This window comes from Elephantulus edwardii, unplaced genomic scaffold (genome assembly GCF_000299155.1).
Source record: "Elephantulus edwardii isolate Elephantulus edwardi_28Jun2011 unplaced genomic scaffold, EleEdw1.0 scaffold00051, whole genome shotgun sequence".
NCBI classification, from domain to species: Eukaryota; Metazoa; Chordata; class Mammalia; order Macroscelidea; family Macroscelididae; genus Elephantulus; species Elephantulus edwardii.
Window position 1 is genome coordinate 3,708,069 of NW_006399801.1, and position 14,487 is coordinate 3,722,555.

The window sequence follows — 14,487 nt, forward strand, 5'->3', positions numbered from 1 at the left end:
AATCCTACCTTGTACTTTATATAATTAATTATTATTCATTTTTAGAAACCCTAAAGAATTAATTGCTTGATCTGAAACGTTGGCAGTTTGAAAACACCCAAAGATGTCTTTAGTTTTTTCCCTTTCATTTGTTTATTTCTGTGAGCTTAAAAATCATTCTTGTTTTTATTTGTACACATTTTATTTTATAGCATTGCAGTTACCATGTCATTTGATCATTCCTACACGCTTGTTTCTAATTTATAATACTTTAATTTATAATACTCTAATTTATAATACTTTAAAAAACCAGTCTTTGGAACCACTTATAGAACATAGTTCTACATGTACCCACAAACAGCTGCCATGAATCACAATCAACCTATTAGCTACTGATTTTGTTTTGGTTTTTAATAAAATAACAATATAAGATTAAAACATAAATTTAAGGGAGCTCTGGTGACCTAGTGGCAAGAAGCTGCACTGCAATCCCAGAGGTACACGGTTCGAATCCACCAGATGCTCTGCTGGAGAAGGAGGGGCAATCTCCTCCTGTACCAGTCAGATCTGATTTGACAGTCCACACACGCACAAAATACTAAAGTAAAATAAAAATTAAAAAAACCCCCAAAACATTAAAAAAAGTGAGATGTTCAATCTCATTTTAATTATGTCTTTGTTAAAGGGACATGCTGATGAAGTATTTGTTTTGGAGACACATCCCTTTGATTCCAGAATTATGTTATCTGCAGGACATGATGGAAGCATATTTATATGGGATATTACAAAAGGCACCAAGATGAAACATTACTTTAACGTGGTAAGAAGAGTAAGACCTTTTTTATACATGCTTGCTTTATTTATAACTATTTGAATTTTGATGTTAATTCAGAAATCGAGCCTCTGCATGTTTTTGTCGTTTGTTTATAGAAATCTGGTTTCCTGAAAGTAAATAAATACCTGATAAACACAAGTAATGGACGTATAATACACGTTTTTACATATAATACATGAAATTTTCTATGTAACTGATTTATAGGCAAGAAATAATTGGTGAACAGATTTTTTCTCCTAAATTGTGTTGTAGATGAAAATTTACATAGCACATTAGATTCATATTTTTGCATGGATTATTCTGTAACATTGGTTTTAATTTTTGCAGTGTGGAGTATTTCCATTTATAAAGGTATCTCGTCTCTTCCGTTAGCTTTGGTTGTTCAGATAAAACCTTAATTTGTCTATTTATAGAGTTGATTCTTTAGGGGAGCACACATTCCTCACAGATAATAGTTTATTTAGTAAGGCAGTTTAGTAATAGGCTAAAAGGTGACTTCCAGTAGATGTTTCATATGTTAGAAAGGTATATCTTAAGAGTAGTAGTTGAAGAGTTATGGAGCAGCTCTCTTGTTTCTTTTAGATTGTAAAGTCTGGTCTTTATTTGAAATTTTGTTCTAAATTTTTGCTTCTTTGAGAATTGATACTTTGATAAAAATGTTAGATAGTAGTGCCTGTGAGCATGTAATATGTGGGGAAATGTGCTACTGATCTCAGGCCAGAAGAGGTGATTTGTGTTAGTTGTTAGCCCTGTTTATGAATTTGTTTTATGAGTCTTTTGTATTTCTCTCTTTGCTTCAGAGTGGAACAAAAATTGCTACTTAATAAACTATGATGTAGAACATTTTTTTTTTGTGAAGTATGTAATTAATGCCAGTTGACTGGAATATTCCATAAAAATGTGGTTAAAGCCCCTTAACACAGTAAACCAATTCTGTAAGATACCTGGAATGATTGGAATATCGCTGTGACTTTGCCCATTATGTATTTTATTATATACATGAATGTAGCTATAGAACATACATAATGTATAAATAATTCCTGCAAATAGAAATTTGAATGTGCATGTACTTGAACATACCTTTCTATACATGCACAGCATACATGTTTACCTTTGTAACAGCATAGATTTTTTTTTTCTTGTTAAAACTATTGTTTGCAAAGTCATGTATGTTAGAACATTTACCATAATCAGCCTTTATTTTTGTGCATCTTTAAATATCTTCATTTATCTTGGGCAAATTGTACTCATTAATTTCCATTATGTTGTGTATTGCCTTTCTAGTCAGCAGAAATTTCTGGTATCTAGTCAGCCTGAGTTGTACTCTTTAGCATGTTGTGCTTTTAACCAAAAAGTTGTGTACCTCTTGTGGTTCAGATCCATCAGGGGCTCCTTGACAATCTTTTCCTGATTTATTGCTATGAAATTCAGTAGATAGATGATCACTTAACTATGAGTTGGAATCAATTTCATGGCAGAAAATTTGTCACACAGCATGTTATTTCCCCTTTGGTCCGTTAGTTGTTAAGTGACTCTGTGAACAGTAGATCTGAATCATGCCCTGTCTTTCACCATCATTCTCATCTCTGATGTACTTGATCTCATTGTAGCAGCCATTGTATCATGCCATGTCCTTCAGTCTTCTCTGTTTTGCGGTCATGACTGCTCACTTTTCCAAGCAATAGCATCTTCTAGTGACATGTCCAAAGTATATGAGCTGAAGCTTCATATCCTGGCCTCAATGGAGCACCGGCTGCATTTTCTGCTAGACGTAATTATTCTCTAGCAGTCAGTACTGTTCTCCCACACCACAACTGAAAGGCATTAGTCCTCCTTCTGTTACCCTTATTCATTGTCCTGCTCTCAGATACCTTGCAGGTGACTGAAAAGACCAAGGTTTGAATCAGGCACACCTTAATCTTTAAGCTAACATCATTGCTCGTTGGTACATTGGAAAGGTCCCTGACAGCTAACTTTATACGTCTTGTGACTACTTGACTGCTGATATCTGTAGTGTTGATTGTGGACCCAAGCAAGATGAAATTATTGATAACTTCATTCTTTTCTCCACCTGTCATGATGGTGCTTATGGGCCCAGTGATGCGGATCTTTGTTTTCTTCATGTTGAGATGTAATCCATATGGAAGGTCTTTGATTTTTCAAGACATCTTTACTTTAAATAAGCAAGATTTTGTCATTCATCCCTAGTAACCATAAAAATTATTGCTTCTGTGTATATACCTATTCTTGACTTTTTATATAAAAATGAGACTATACATACTTGTTTTTTGTGATTATCTTGTATTACTCAATGTAATGTTCTGCAGCTTAATCTATATTAGAAGATGTTTGGAAGACTTAACTGTTACTTTTTTTTTTTTAATTGCCCAAGTTGTCTTTCTATAAAGAAAAAGTCTGGCTGGATTTTAATGCCATTTATCAGTTTTAATTATAGATCTTGTTTTTTAAAAAAGCATATATAATCATTGTGTTGGCTAAATGTCCTAGTACTGTTAGTCTTTTTTTATTGGAATATCTTTTTTTTTTAAATGTATTTTTATTGGTTTGCATACATTCATTCATATGCATTGTGTTTCATGCATACAGTCTTTCATATACATTGTATTTTATTCATGTACATCGTGGGTTGCCCCCCTTAAAATCATCTTACTAATAACTATAATCTTGGAAGTGTGTAAGCTAGGTATTTAGTGCTGCTTACCTTAATCGCCATACTATTTCGTTTTTTTACTCCCTATTTTAGATCACCAATTTCTTATTTGCCCATCCCTATAAAAGTAGTACTCTGTAGGGATCAAACAGCCCTTTTAGTGAAGCATCATCTGTTCAATTTAAGAACTTTGAGCATCAAGCCATCAGGTTGCATCAGTTAACACTAGCTCACAGCATGAAATCATCTTCTCTTCTTCTACTTGGGTTTGGGTAAACTCATCCCCAGCCATCTGTGGCTAGGTTCAAATGGGCATCAGGGAAAAACTTGAGTCCACATTTCTCTCTGTATTCCAGACCTGTTGGTCCTCAGTCTCACATAGGGCTGAGCCAGTGAGCCAGATGTCTTCATGACTCCCTCCTCTTCAAGCCAGCAACCCATTTTTCCTTCTCTATACATCTCTGCATGCTAGGTGGACAATGCTGAAGCTCTCAGCCTAATTCTTCATTGTTGTATTCCTCCTACTTCCACACTGGTGGGTCCAGGTAATTGCCAGCTCCCTTTAACTTTACCTCCCTTTAAGTCCTGGAATTGGGCTCTGATGGATACCACCTTTACTCTGTCTCATTACATACTAAATTTACAGTCATGGCCTCATAGGCTATTTCCATCCTTTTTGCTTTTGTGGATAATATATTTACTGATATAATTGCTCTTACATATCTAGAATATTTACTTATAGATAGGGTTGCTACATCATAAGTTATTTCTATAAGTTAAGGTTTTTTAAGGAAGTGCTATGCCATTTTCCATAGTGATAGTACCTCATTACTAATCTCATAACCACACCTGCATTTGTTTTCTGTTGTTTTTTTTTTCATCAGTTCCAGTTTTACAGGGGTAGTGTTATGGTTGTCTTCAGTTTTTCCTGATGTTTTTCTTAGTTAGATTGTGTTACACATTATTCTTTTTTTTTTTTTTTATGGAATAAAACATAAATGGTGTTGTCCTTCATCTGTGATAGCAGGACGCACACATGAGATTTATTTGTCTTGATACTGGGATTATAACAACTTACTCTGTCATATTTCCCCAATAGAATTATTTTATCCTTTGAGACTTTTCTCCACACAGATTTTGGCATTCATTGATGATTTTCTAGTGGCATTTTTGCTTTTAAGTTTATTACTTGGTAGTTTTGGATTATTTTTTTTTAAAAAAATAATTGCTTTTAAGTCAGAACCTGACTTATAGCTGATCCTCCATTGGGCCCCAAGGCTGTAAACTACCTGGGAGGAGATTGCTGTCTTTCTCTTTAGGAGCTGCTGCTAGACTCGGACACGGCATCCATTTAAAAAAAAAAATAGCTAGCCTCCAAAAACTGTGAACTTGGAGAAAAGATGAAAGTTTTGTGTTCAAGACTTTAGTTGATAGGGTTGCTACAGGTCATCTGCAACTCTACAGCACTTAACAAGTGCCATGGTCTCAAGGCTTCTAGCTGTCTCTGTTAGTCCTTTGCATTTGAACTTTGTTTTTACATCCCTCCCCCCTTAGGTCTTTTTTTAGGGTGATCAGCAGTGCTAGGTAGGCACTATTTAGTTTGTCTGGTTTCATATTGTAGAAATTGAGGTTTGTTTGGCCCATGGACCCTTTGGACTACTTCTTTCTGGGTATCTTTGCTTTTTGTCCCTCTTTACTGCCTGATGAGAGGCTTGTAGTTCCTATTTAGAAGCCTTGAATATTTTAAAGATACTAGTTTAGACCTTTTATTATTATTTTTTTAAAGACTATTAATACTTTAGATTTTGTTGTTACTGAGATTGTATGCAGGAAAATATACATCAAAATGCACACATTTCTCATAATTAATGACAGATTACTTTCTTTTAGCTATGCAACCATTCTCACTCTCCTTTCTGAGCTGTTTTCCCATAGTAATATAAACTGATTACCCCTTAAAGGTTCTGCTTAATATTTTGAGTTGTTGTTACTTTGATCCTATATTGTGAGTTGTTCAAAGAGCAAATATTTAGGGCGAAGGGCCCCCCTCCCCTTATTTAAGCTGCATTTGTTTGACTTCATGAGGAAAGAAGGGCAGTCTCCTCCCTTCTGGTTTTGTTATTGTTAACGCTGCTGTTGAGTACAACTCATAGCAACCCTATGAACAACAAATCTGAACCCTGTTCTTCCCCATCATCATCCCTAACACATTTTAGCCCATTGCTGCAGTTAATGTGTCCATCCTTCTTGTTGGAGATCTTCCTCTCTTTTGTTGACCCTCTACCTTTGTGAGTTTGATACCCCTTTCCAAGGGGTAGCTTCTCCTGACAAAATGCCCAGTTTGTGGGGCTAAGCTTTACCATCTTTGCCTCCAAGGAGCACTTTGGCTGAACTTTTTCTAAGATACACCATTTGTTCTCTTGACAGTCCATAAGACACTCAGTACTTTTCTTTATAACTCAAAGGCTCTTCTTCTGTCATCCTTATTTATTGCCCAGCTGTCAGATACATAGCGAATGATTGGAAAGGCCATGGCCTGAATCAGGTGTATCTTAGTCTTCAAATTGACATTGCTCTTCAGGATTTTGGAGAGGTTCCTGACAGCCAGCCTTGCCAATGGAGGTTTGCTAAGAGTCTGAAGTGACAATAGCTTTAAAATTTTGAATAAAGCTCATCTTGAAATGAGCTTTAGTTTTGAGTATTATTTGACTTAATTGTGTGAAACCAAAATTGTGAGCATAACAAATACATAATTTTTCCCTCCTAGGCTAGCAATATGACTCTTACCTTCTTCAGCTAGTTAGAACACTGGGGTTTCACAGAGTTATCTTTACTTTTTCATTATATACAGTGAAATCTTTGAGAGCTAAAACTCAAAGTGGTGTTTTTAATGTCCTCTGTGTTTCCATCTTTGACATGGTACATTCTTAACTACTTTTTAAAATTGTAAAATACTTGGAGTTTTCCTTTTCTGACAGGATTTTGCTTTATACATGTTTAACTTTTGAAACTTAAAGCCTGTATATAAAAAGTTTATGAAATTTCCTATTATTCAGTAATACAAAGTAAAGATATATTTTTGGGTTGATAGGACCATTCATTGAGATTATTTTTAGGACTAATGCTCAGAAGATCTTTTAAGATCCTTTCTAGGTTATTGATATCTAAAGTGAATTTTATTTTCTAAAATTATAAATTGATGTATATGATTAATGAAACATTGAAAAACATCCTCCACCTAATGAAGTATAACAGGCTGTCCAAGTGAAGAAAGTTTACATAGCAGAGCATCTGCATAGAATTGGGGTTAACGCTCTTTCACCTCCTGTGGCCATTGCCGAAACGGCAGCAGCCAAAATAAATGAAGTTCAATCCTTTTGTGACTTCTAACCAGAGCAGAAACCATAAAAGGCATTTTAGTGCACCCTCTCACGTTCGAAGGAAGGTTAAGTCTTCTTTTCTGTCCAAGGAGCTGAGGCAGAAATACAAAGTGTGGTCCATGGCCATACGAAAGGATGATGTTCACGTTGTACGAGGGTGCTATAAAGGTCAGCAAACTGGCAAAGTAGTCCAGGTTTACAAGAAGAAATATGTCATCTACATTGAACAAGTGCAATGAGAAAAAGCTAATGGCACAATGATCCATGTGGGCATACACCCCAGCAAGGTGGTTATCACTAAGCTAAAACTGGATAAGATCTTTGAACGTAAAGCCAAAACTTGCCAAGTTGGAAAAGAAAAAGGCAAATACAAAGAAGAAACAATTGAGAAGATGCAGGAGTAAAATATTATTAACACAACTTCATTAAAAACTAAAAATGGGGGAAAAAAAAAGAATTGGGGTTAACTTCTATTTCTGTTTCCTAGATCGAAGGACAAGGATTTGGAGCTGTGTTTGACTGTAAGTTTTCACAGGATGGACAACATTTTGCTTGTACAGATTCGCATGGGCACCTTATGATATTTGGTTTTGGATGCAGCAAACCGTATGAAAAGGTCATTTTAATTACTTTATTTTAGCATGTAAATAGTTTTGGGAGAAATTTTGGAAGTAGTTTTTTCACTATACTAATTTGATTCTCGATTTTTTTTCATTCATTATGATAATAGTTTAATATATTTTTCTTTAACATAAATTAGCCTAAAAATTACCAATCTGTGTATTTTATTTTTCTAGATTCCTGATCAGATGTTCTTCCATACTGACTATCGACCACTTATTAGAGACTCTAATAATTACGTGTTAGATGAGCAAACCCAACAGGCTCCTCATCTTATGCCTCCACCATTCTTGGTAGATGTAGATGGAAATCCTCATCCAACTAAGTATCAGAGATTAGTACCAGGCCGAGAAAATTCTGCAGATGAACATTTGGTTCCACAGCTGGGTTATGTAGCAACAAGTAAGTGTGAACTCAGCTATATTTTTTTTTTAAATTTAAATAATATAAATAACTTTCTTTAGACTCATTAGTCACTACTATTTTGCACTAAGTTATATTATTTTTTATATATTTTGAATTATTTGAAATTAATTTGTAGACATCATGCCCCTTAGCACCTAAATTCATTACTTTGTAGTCTCTGAAAACAAAAATGTCCTCTGTAACAGTTATTAAATTCAGAATGCTTAACAATCAAAACTATCATAATTAAGTCTATTACCTAATCAGATGTTGCTAGTTATTCCCATAATTCTTTCATATTTCTTCCTCATACTGAGCTCAGTTTTAAATTATACATTAAATTTTGTTGTTATATTTTTAATCTCCTTTAGTGGAATAGGTGCTGTTAAGTTTTATCCCTCTTTGGTGATAATTGCTAATTTGAAGTGTATAGGTTGGGAATTTTGTAAAATATATAGACTGGGAATTTTGTGAAATATATCTTGATTTAAGGTTTTTTTTTTTTTTTAAATTTCTTGAGATTTTAATGAAAGTTTATAGAGAATTTGGATTTCCATTCATTCATTCATTGTCACACATTTTCCTGCCTGTCATCCTCCCAATTCGCTTTTTTCCTTGGAAAAAAATTCTTTCATTATTATTCAGACCCACCTTCCTGCTCCCCAGTCTGCTATACTATGCATCTCTTATTCTGGACTCTTGTCATGCCAATAAGACCTAACCATATACTCTTTTTATACAGTTTTCTCCCTTATCTGTTTCAGTGCTGTGTACATTGTTTATCCCCTCCTTTCTTAAAATTTCCCCCCGACCCCCATGTCAGTCCTGTTTTATAAACAGTGGCATTATGCAGAATTTGTGTTTTTGTGACCAAGATTTTCACTCAGCATAATGTCCTCCATAGTCACCCATTTTGTATAATATTTCATGAGTTCTTTGTTTTTCAGTGCTGCATAATATTTCGTTGTGTGAATATACCACAGTTTCTCTCTCCATTCATTTGTTGATGGGCATTTGGATTGTTTCTGGCTCTTTCCAATTGTGAACAAAGCAGAAATAAACATGGATGTGCATAGAGTTGTATTATTTTTTTAAAATTAACTTCACATTATACATACGGATTACAGCATCGACAATTAGGCCTTCCTGAAACATAATACCAAAATGCTTCTGGATTGTTCATTGTTCACAGTCTTATCTTTGGATAGTTCTTTAAAGTGTTGTTTGCTGTATTTCTTCATTTTCTTCTAAGTTTACTATTTTTTTCTCTCTTTGTGATTAGCAGGTATTATTAATTTACAGAGAAATAATATGTAAATATCTATTCCCTACTTGTAGTTCATAAGGGAGTTCTGATGACCTGTCCATAGCGAGTTGCTCTACTAATTCAAATGCTTCTTTACGGTTCAAATCCATCAGCAGAAAGTTGGACAGTCTCTTTCTGTGCGAATTATAGTCTCTGACAACCTGCTGGATGAGTCTGTCTGGTTTGATGGTCGGCTGTTTCAGTTTTTAATCAAACCATTACCCACAAGTTTCAGAGCCCATGGTCGATTTTTGTCAGTAGTTAGGAAGGATGCAAAATGCTTATTTTCTGATTATACCATGGTTTGTACACACATTTGCTGATCATTCACTTGTTATAATCTCTTGTTTATGTGGTTCATGAAATACTGTGTGGATTTAGGAGTGGTTTTGTTGTTGTTAGATATACCATTGAGTCAAGTGTGAACCCTAGGGACCCTGTGAACTACATATCTGAACATTGCCTATCATGTACCATCCTCCCAGTCTCTATCATACCTAACCTTATTGATGTAGTCACTGTGTCAGTCTTGATAAGAGTCTTCTTGTCTTTGGCTGACTTTTTTCAGCATGAAGAGTCTCTTCAATGACTGGATCCTCCTGAAAATATGCCCAAAGTATGTGAGATGAAGTTTGACTATCTTTGCCTCAGAGAATCACCTTGTTGGTACTTCCTTCAGAACAGATTTTTTTGCTCTTTTGGTATTCAGTACTTTTTTTGCCAACACCATAAATAAACGACCTCAATTCTTCTTTTGACGTACAAAGATAAATAAGAAGCAGTTGATGCTTTGGCTTGGATCAGGTACTTCTTTGTCTTTAAATGTAAATCTTTGCTCTTTAGCACTTTGGAGACATTGTTGACAGCAGATTTCCCTCAGTGCAACATGTCTTTTGATTTCTTCTATGCTGCTACCATGATTGTTGATAGTAGACCCAAGTAAAGTGAAGTAATTCATTATTGTTAGTTGGTACTCAAATTATACTAGATTTGACTATGAGAGCTTCTTCAAACTGGCTCTTGGGGTCTTGACCCAAGTTTCTATCTTGAGAACTATTCTCTGGTATAAGAAGTTCTAGGGTTTATTTGGCCTTGGCAAGTGTGTAGTTTTTTTTTTCATAGTTGTGTAATGTTTCTTCATACAGATTTAAGCAAGAGGGAAATTTCTGCTATCTTCTTTGGATCTGGATAACAAACTAAATCACTTATTTACAAGGTTACATACAGAGCTTGATGAATGCACTATAGGTTGTTGAAAGTATTAATTTTACTTTCCATTAACTCATAATTTATACAATAATAATGCATAACTCGTAATTCATAAGTAACAAAATTTACTTATATTCAAACATAAAATTCAAGTACATTTTAGCAGATGTTATGCGATCATGTAGCTGCTTTCACAGTAAAAATATAGACCATTTTCACCACCCCAAAACATCCTCTCTTTCGCTGATGAAGTCTCCAAAGGATAATGTCACTCCCAGGAATAATCCTCCTCCTTTTTTTCCCCTCTCATTTTTTTAAATATTTTAATGAAAATTGAGATTTTGGATTTCCATTCATTCATGGTAGCACTTTTCTCCCTCTCTACCCCTCCCCTCCAGTTCATTCTTCTCTTTGAAAAGTAAAAGAAAAAATCTTTCATTGTTACACAATCACTCCCCCCAATCACTCCCTTTGTTCTGGACTCATGGCATGACAGTAATGTCTAATCATATATACCTTTTAAACAGTTCTCCCATCTTTTTCAGTGCAGTATACATAATTTATCTTATCTTTTTCAGTCTTCCCCCAAGCCCCAGTGTCAGTCCTGTTTTACGACAGTGGCACTATACAGTATTTATCCTTTTGTGACTTAGATATTTTACTCAGCATAATGCCCTACAAGGCCACCCATTTTGAATAATATTTCATGAGTTCCTTGTTTTTCAGTGCAACGTTGTATTCCGTTGTATGAATATACCAGATCTTCTCTATCCATTCATTTGTTGATGGGCACTTAGGTTGTTTCCAACTCTTGCTACTGTGAACAAAGCCACAATAAACATGGGTGTGCATATATTTTCTTGGATGCTGGTAATGGTTTTTTTGGGGTGTATTCCAAGTAGTGGAATTGCTGAATGAAATTATATTTCTATTTGCAACTTTTTGAGAAAGCGCCATACTGCTTTCCATAGTAGTTGCACCATTTTACATTCCTACCAACAGTGAAGTGGATAAGGGTTCCAGTTTCCCCACAACCTCGCCAGCATTTGTTGTTTGCTGTTCTCTTAAATTTTGCTATTCTGACTGGGGTGAGGTGACATCTCATAGTTGTTTTGATCTGCATCTCTCTTAGAGCTAGGAATTTTGAACATTTCTTCATGTGTTTGTGTGCCATCTGAATATCTTCATTGGTGGAGTGTCTGTTCATATCCTCTGCCCATTTTTCATTTGGGTTGTTTACCTTTATTTTATTGTGGTAATCGAGTATTTTATAAATTCTAGATATAAGTCCCTTATCTGACATGCCATTACCAAATACTTTTTCCCAGTCTGTGGCTTTCCTTTTTACCCTGTTGGAGAAGTTTTTGGATGTGCATAGGGATTTGATTCTCAGAAGACAACCTTTCTTAACAGCATGCCTTCAAATTGATAACTGATAACTTGGGGATCTTAATGATGGTAGTTGTGTACTGTCCAGTCAGAGCTGGACTTCCAGAAGCAGTGAATTGCATGGGAGGAGATTGCCCATCTTTTTCCCACCGAGCCTCTGGTGGACTTGAACTGTGTTCCTTTGAGTTGGCAGTGCAGGCCCCCCTTCTTTTTTTAAAACAAAATTGACCTTGTGATAGTGCAGATGTTGAGTAAAAGGATACCAGTTGGCAGCATCAGGATGAATGGCGAAGAGATTGAGATTGTTCACGGCTTTAGTCAGCTTGGCTCCACAGTCAACACTCTCGGCACCAGCAGCCAGGAAATTAAAAGATGTATTGCGATGGGAAAGTCTGCTGTTAGGGACCTCTCTAAAGTACTGAAGAGCAATGGTGTCTCTCTGAAGACTAAGGTGTGTCTGATACAGGCCATGGTCTTTGCTATCACTTGTTATGTGTTAAAGAGTTGGACAGTGACTAAGGAGGATAGAAGGAGAATTGACGCCTTTGAGCTTTGGTGTTGGAAAGGAGTATGGAGGGTTCCATGTACTGTTAAAACAAACAGATTCATCCTGGAGAGGGTTAAACTGGGCTCCTCCTTGGAGGCAAGGATTCTGAGGCTTCGTCTGACATACTTTGGTCATGTTGTAAAGAGAGACTGGTCCTTGGAGAAGGACATCATGCTTAGGAGGGTGGAGGGCTGGTGCAGGAGGGAAAGGCCCTCTAGGAGATGAATTGATTCGGTGACTGGGGTAATTGGGATGAGTGTGTCGGAGACAATGAGATTGGCACAGGACAGAACAGAGTTTAGGGCTGTTGTACATAGGGTTGCTATGAGTCGCAAGCAACTTGACGCCACATGACAACAACAACAACAAACTACCAGCACTGTTTTTTTATTCTTTATTGCCTTGCATACACATCTTTTTTAATATTCTGAGTGTGAAAATTGCAAATATGAAGTAATTCTGCTGTGGTCTGTATTTTAGCTCATAAGAAGTCCTAGTGGCACAGTTATTAAAACTTAGCTGCGAACCAAAAGGTTGATAGTTCAAACCCACTAGTGGTTCTGTGGAGAAACGTGCTCCTCTGAAGGTTACAGCCTTGCAATCTTCTGTAAAGGTAATGGTCTTCTCTGTTATATATAGGGTGAATTGGAATTGATTTCATGACAATGTTTTCATTTGAGGCTTTTTTGGCTAATGCTTCTATGTCAAACACTGGGAATTTTAGGGAAGTTTTTTTTTTTTTTTTTGCTTACTGTTCTTTGATATTTTTGTTTTCCCTTTTCCTCATTCATCTAGTGGAGATTATTTAACCTTTCAGTTTTCAGTCAAAGAATTGACTGGGCCTCTCTGCATCTCCCTGGAGCTTTTTCTCTGTGTACTTCATTCCTCTTTGGTACTCAAGTGTGCTTCTCCTAGCTTTCCTCCTTGTTTTTACTCAAAATCCTGTCCTCTGTCTCTCCAGTCAGTGAGACTCTGACACTCGTTGAGTTTCTTGTCTTTGAGCTGCAGTTTGGAAACTGCCTCAGACAGTATAAACTAGTACAGTCAAGAAAGTCCGTTTTCTTCAGAAAAACACACATTTCCCTCAAGTTAGAACTGACTTAACAGCTGGATTTCAGAGGCTGTAAACGATGTAGGAAGAGATTTCTCCTTTTTCCACCAATAGGGCTGTGGTTAGACTCAGATTGCTAAAGGCTGCCACCTTTGGTTGGCAGCATGGCACCCTAAGAACTGTGCTGTCAGAATTCCCTCCTACTGCCTTGCTTGCTTTATTTTTCATCTTTTGAAGATTATGTATATTTAGTTTTCTAGTGTTCTAGCGTGACAGTATTTTTGGTGGAAGAGCAACTCAAATGTTTGACAAGTGATGTCTATCTAAGTGCTTTGTGCTATGAAAGAAAAGCGATTGAAAGGCAGTTTTTGGCGAAGAACAAAATAGGGGTTTGTTTTTTTTTTAGTTATTTTTTTTTACAGCTTTTTTTAAAATTTGCATTCCATGTCCATGATCCTAACAACATAATTAGGAATTTTTGTTACACATTTTTTTTAAATTTTAAAAATTAAGAAAAGTCTGCTCTTTGCAGATTAAGCCTAGGCTTGTTTTGCAAGGGCAGTTTCTTCAGTGAGTTTAAGAGAAACAATGTTAAAAAAAAGAGATTTTTAATCAGTAGTAATGCTCTTCTGTTCATTTGTTTCCATGGTAAAATTGAGATGTTGTTAGTAAACTAGGGAGTCTAACTCACTGAGATAGAAATATTTATTCCTGCCCCCAAAAAGTACCTGAGACAGAGAGTTCCTAAATTGATTTCCCTCGTGGTATATTATGTTATTCTACACAGCTTTAGTTTGCTTGGCTCCACAATCAACACTCTTGGCACCAGCAGCCAGGAAATTAAAAGGTGCATTGCCGTGGGAAAGTCTGCTGTTAGGGACCGCTCCAAAGTACTGAAGAGCAATGGTGTCTCCCTAGAGACTAAGGTGCGTTTGATACAGGCCATGGTCTTCGCAATCACTTGTTATGCATCAGAGAGTTAGACAATGACCAAGGAGGATAGAAGAAGAATTGATGCCTTTGAGCTGTGGTGCTGGAGAAGAGTACTGAATGTACGTACATGGACTGCCAGGAAAACAACAGATTCATACTGG

At 36.0% G+C, this 14,487-nt stretch overlaps 1 protein-coding gene and 1 pseudogene across 1 annotated transcript in view; both read left to right on the forward strand.

The window, feature by feature from the left end:
- BRWD1 (bromodomain and WD repeat domain containing 1) overlaps nucleotides 1-14,487 on the forward strand; it is a 126,156-nt gene that overhangs the window by 19,812 nt on the left and 91,857 nt on the right. The window contains exons 10-12 of the mRNA XM_006886775.1: nucleotides 625-799; nucleotides 7,353-7,481; nucleotides 7,663-7,888. Coding sequence (XP_006886837.1) covers nucleotides 625-799; nucleotides 7,353-7,481; nucleotides 7,663-7,888 — 530 coding nt within the window. The remainder of the gene's footprint in view (nucleotides 1-624; nucleotides 800-7,352; nucleotides 7,482-7,662; nucleotides 7,889-14,487) is intronic.
- Nucleotides 6,847-7,269, forward strand: LOC102869163 (annotated as a pseudogene).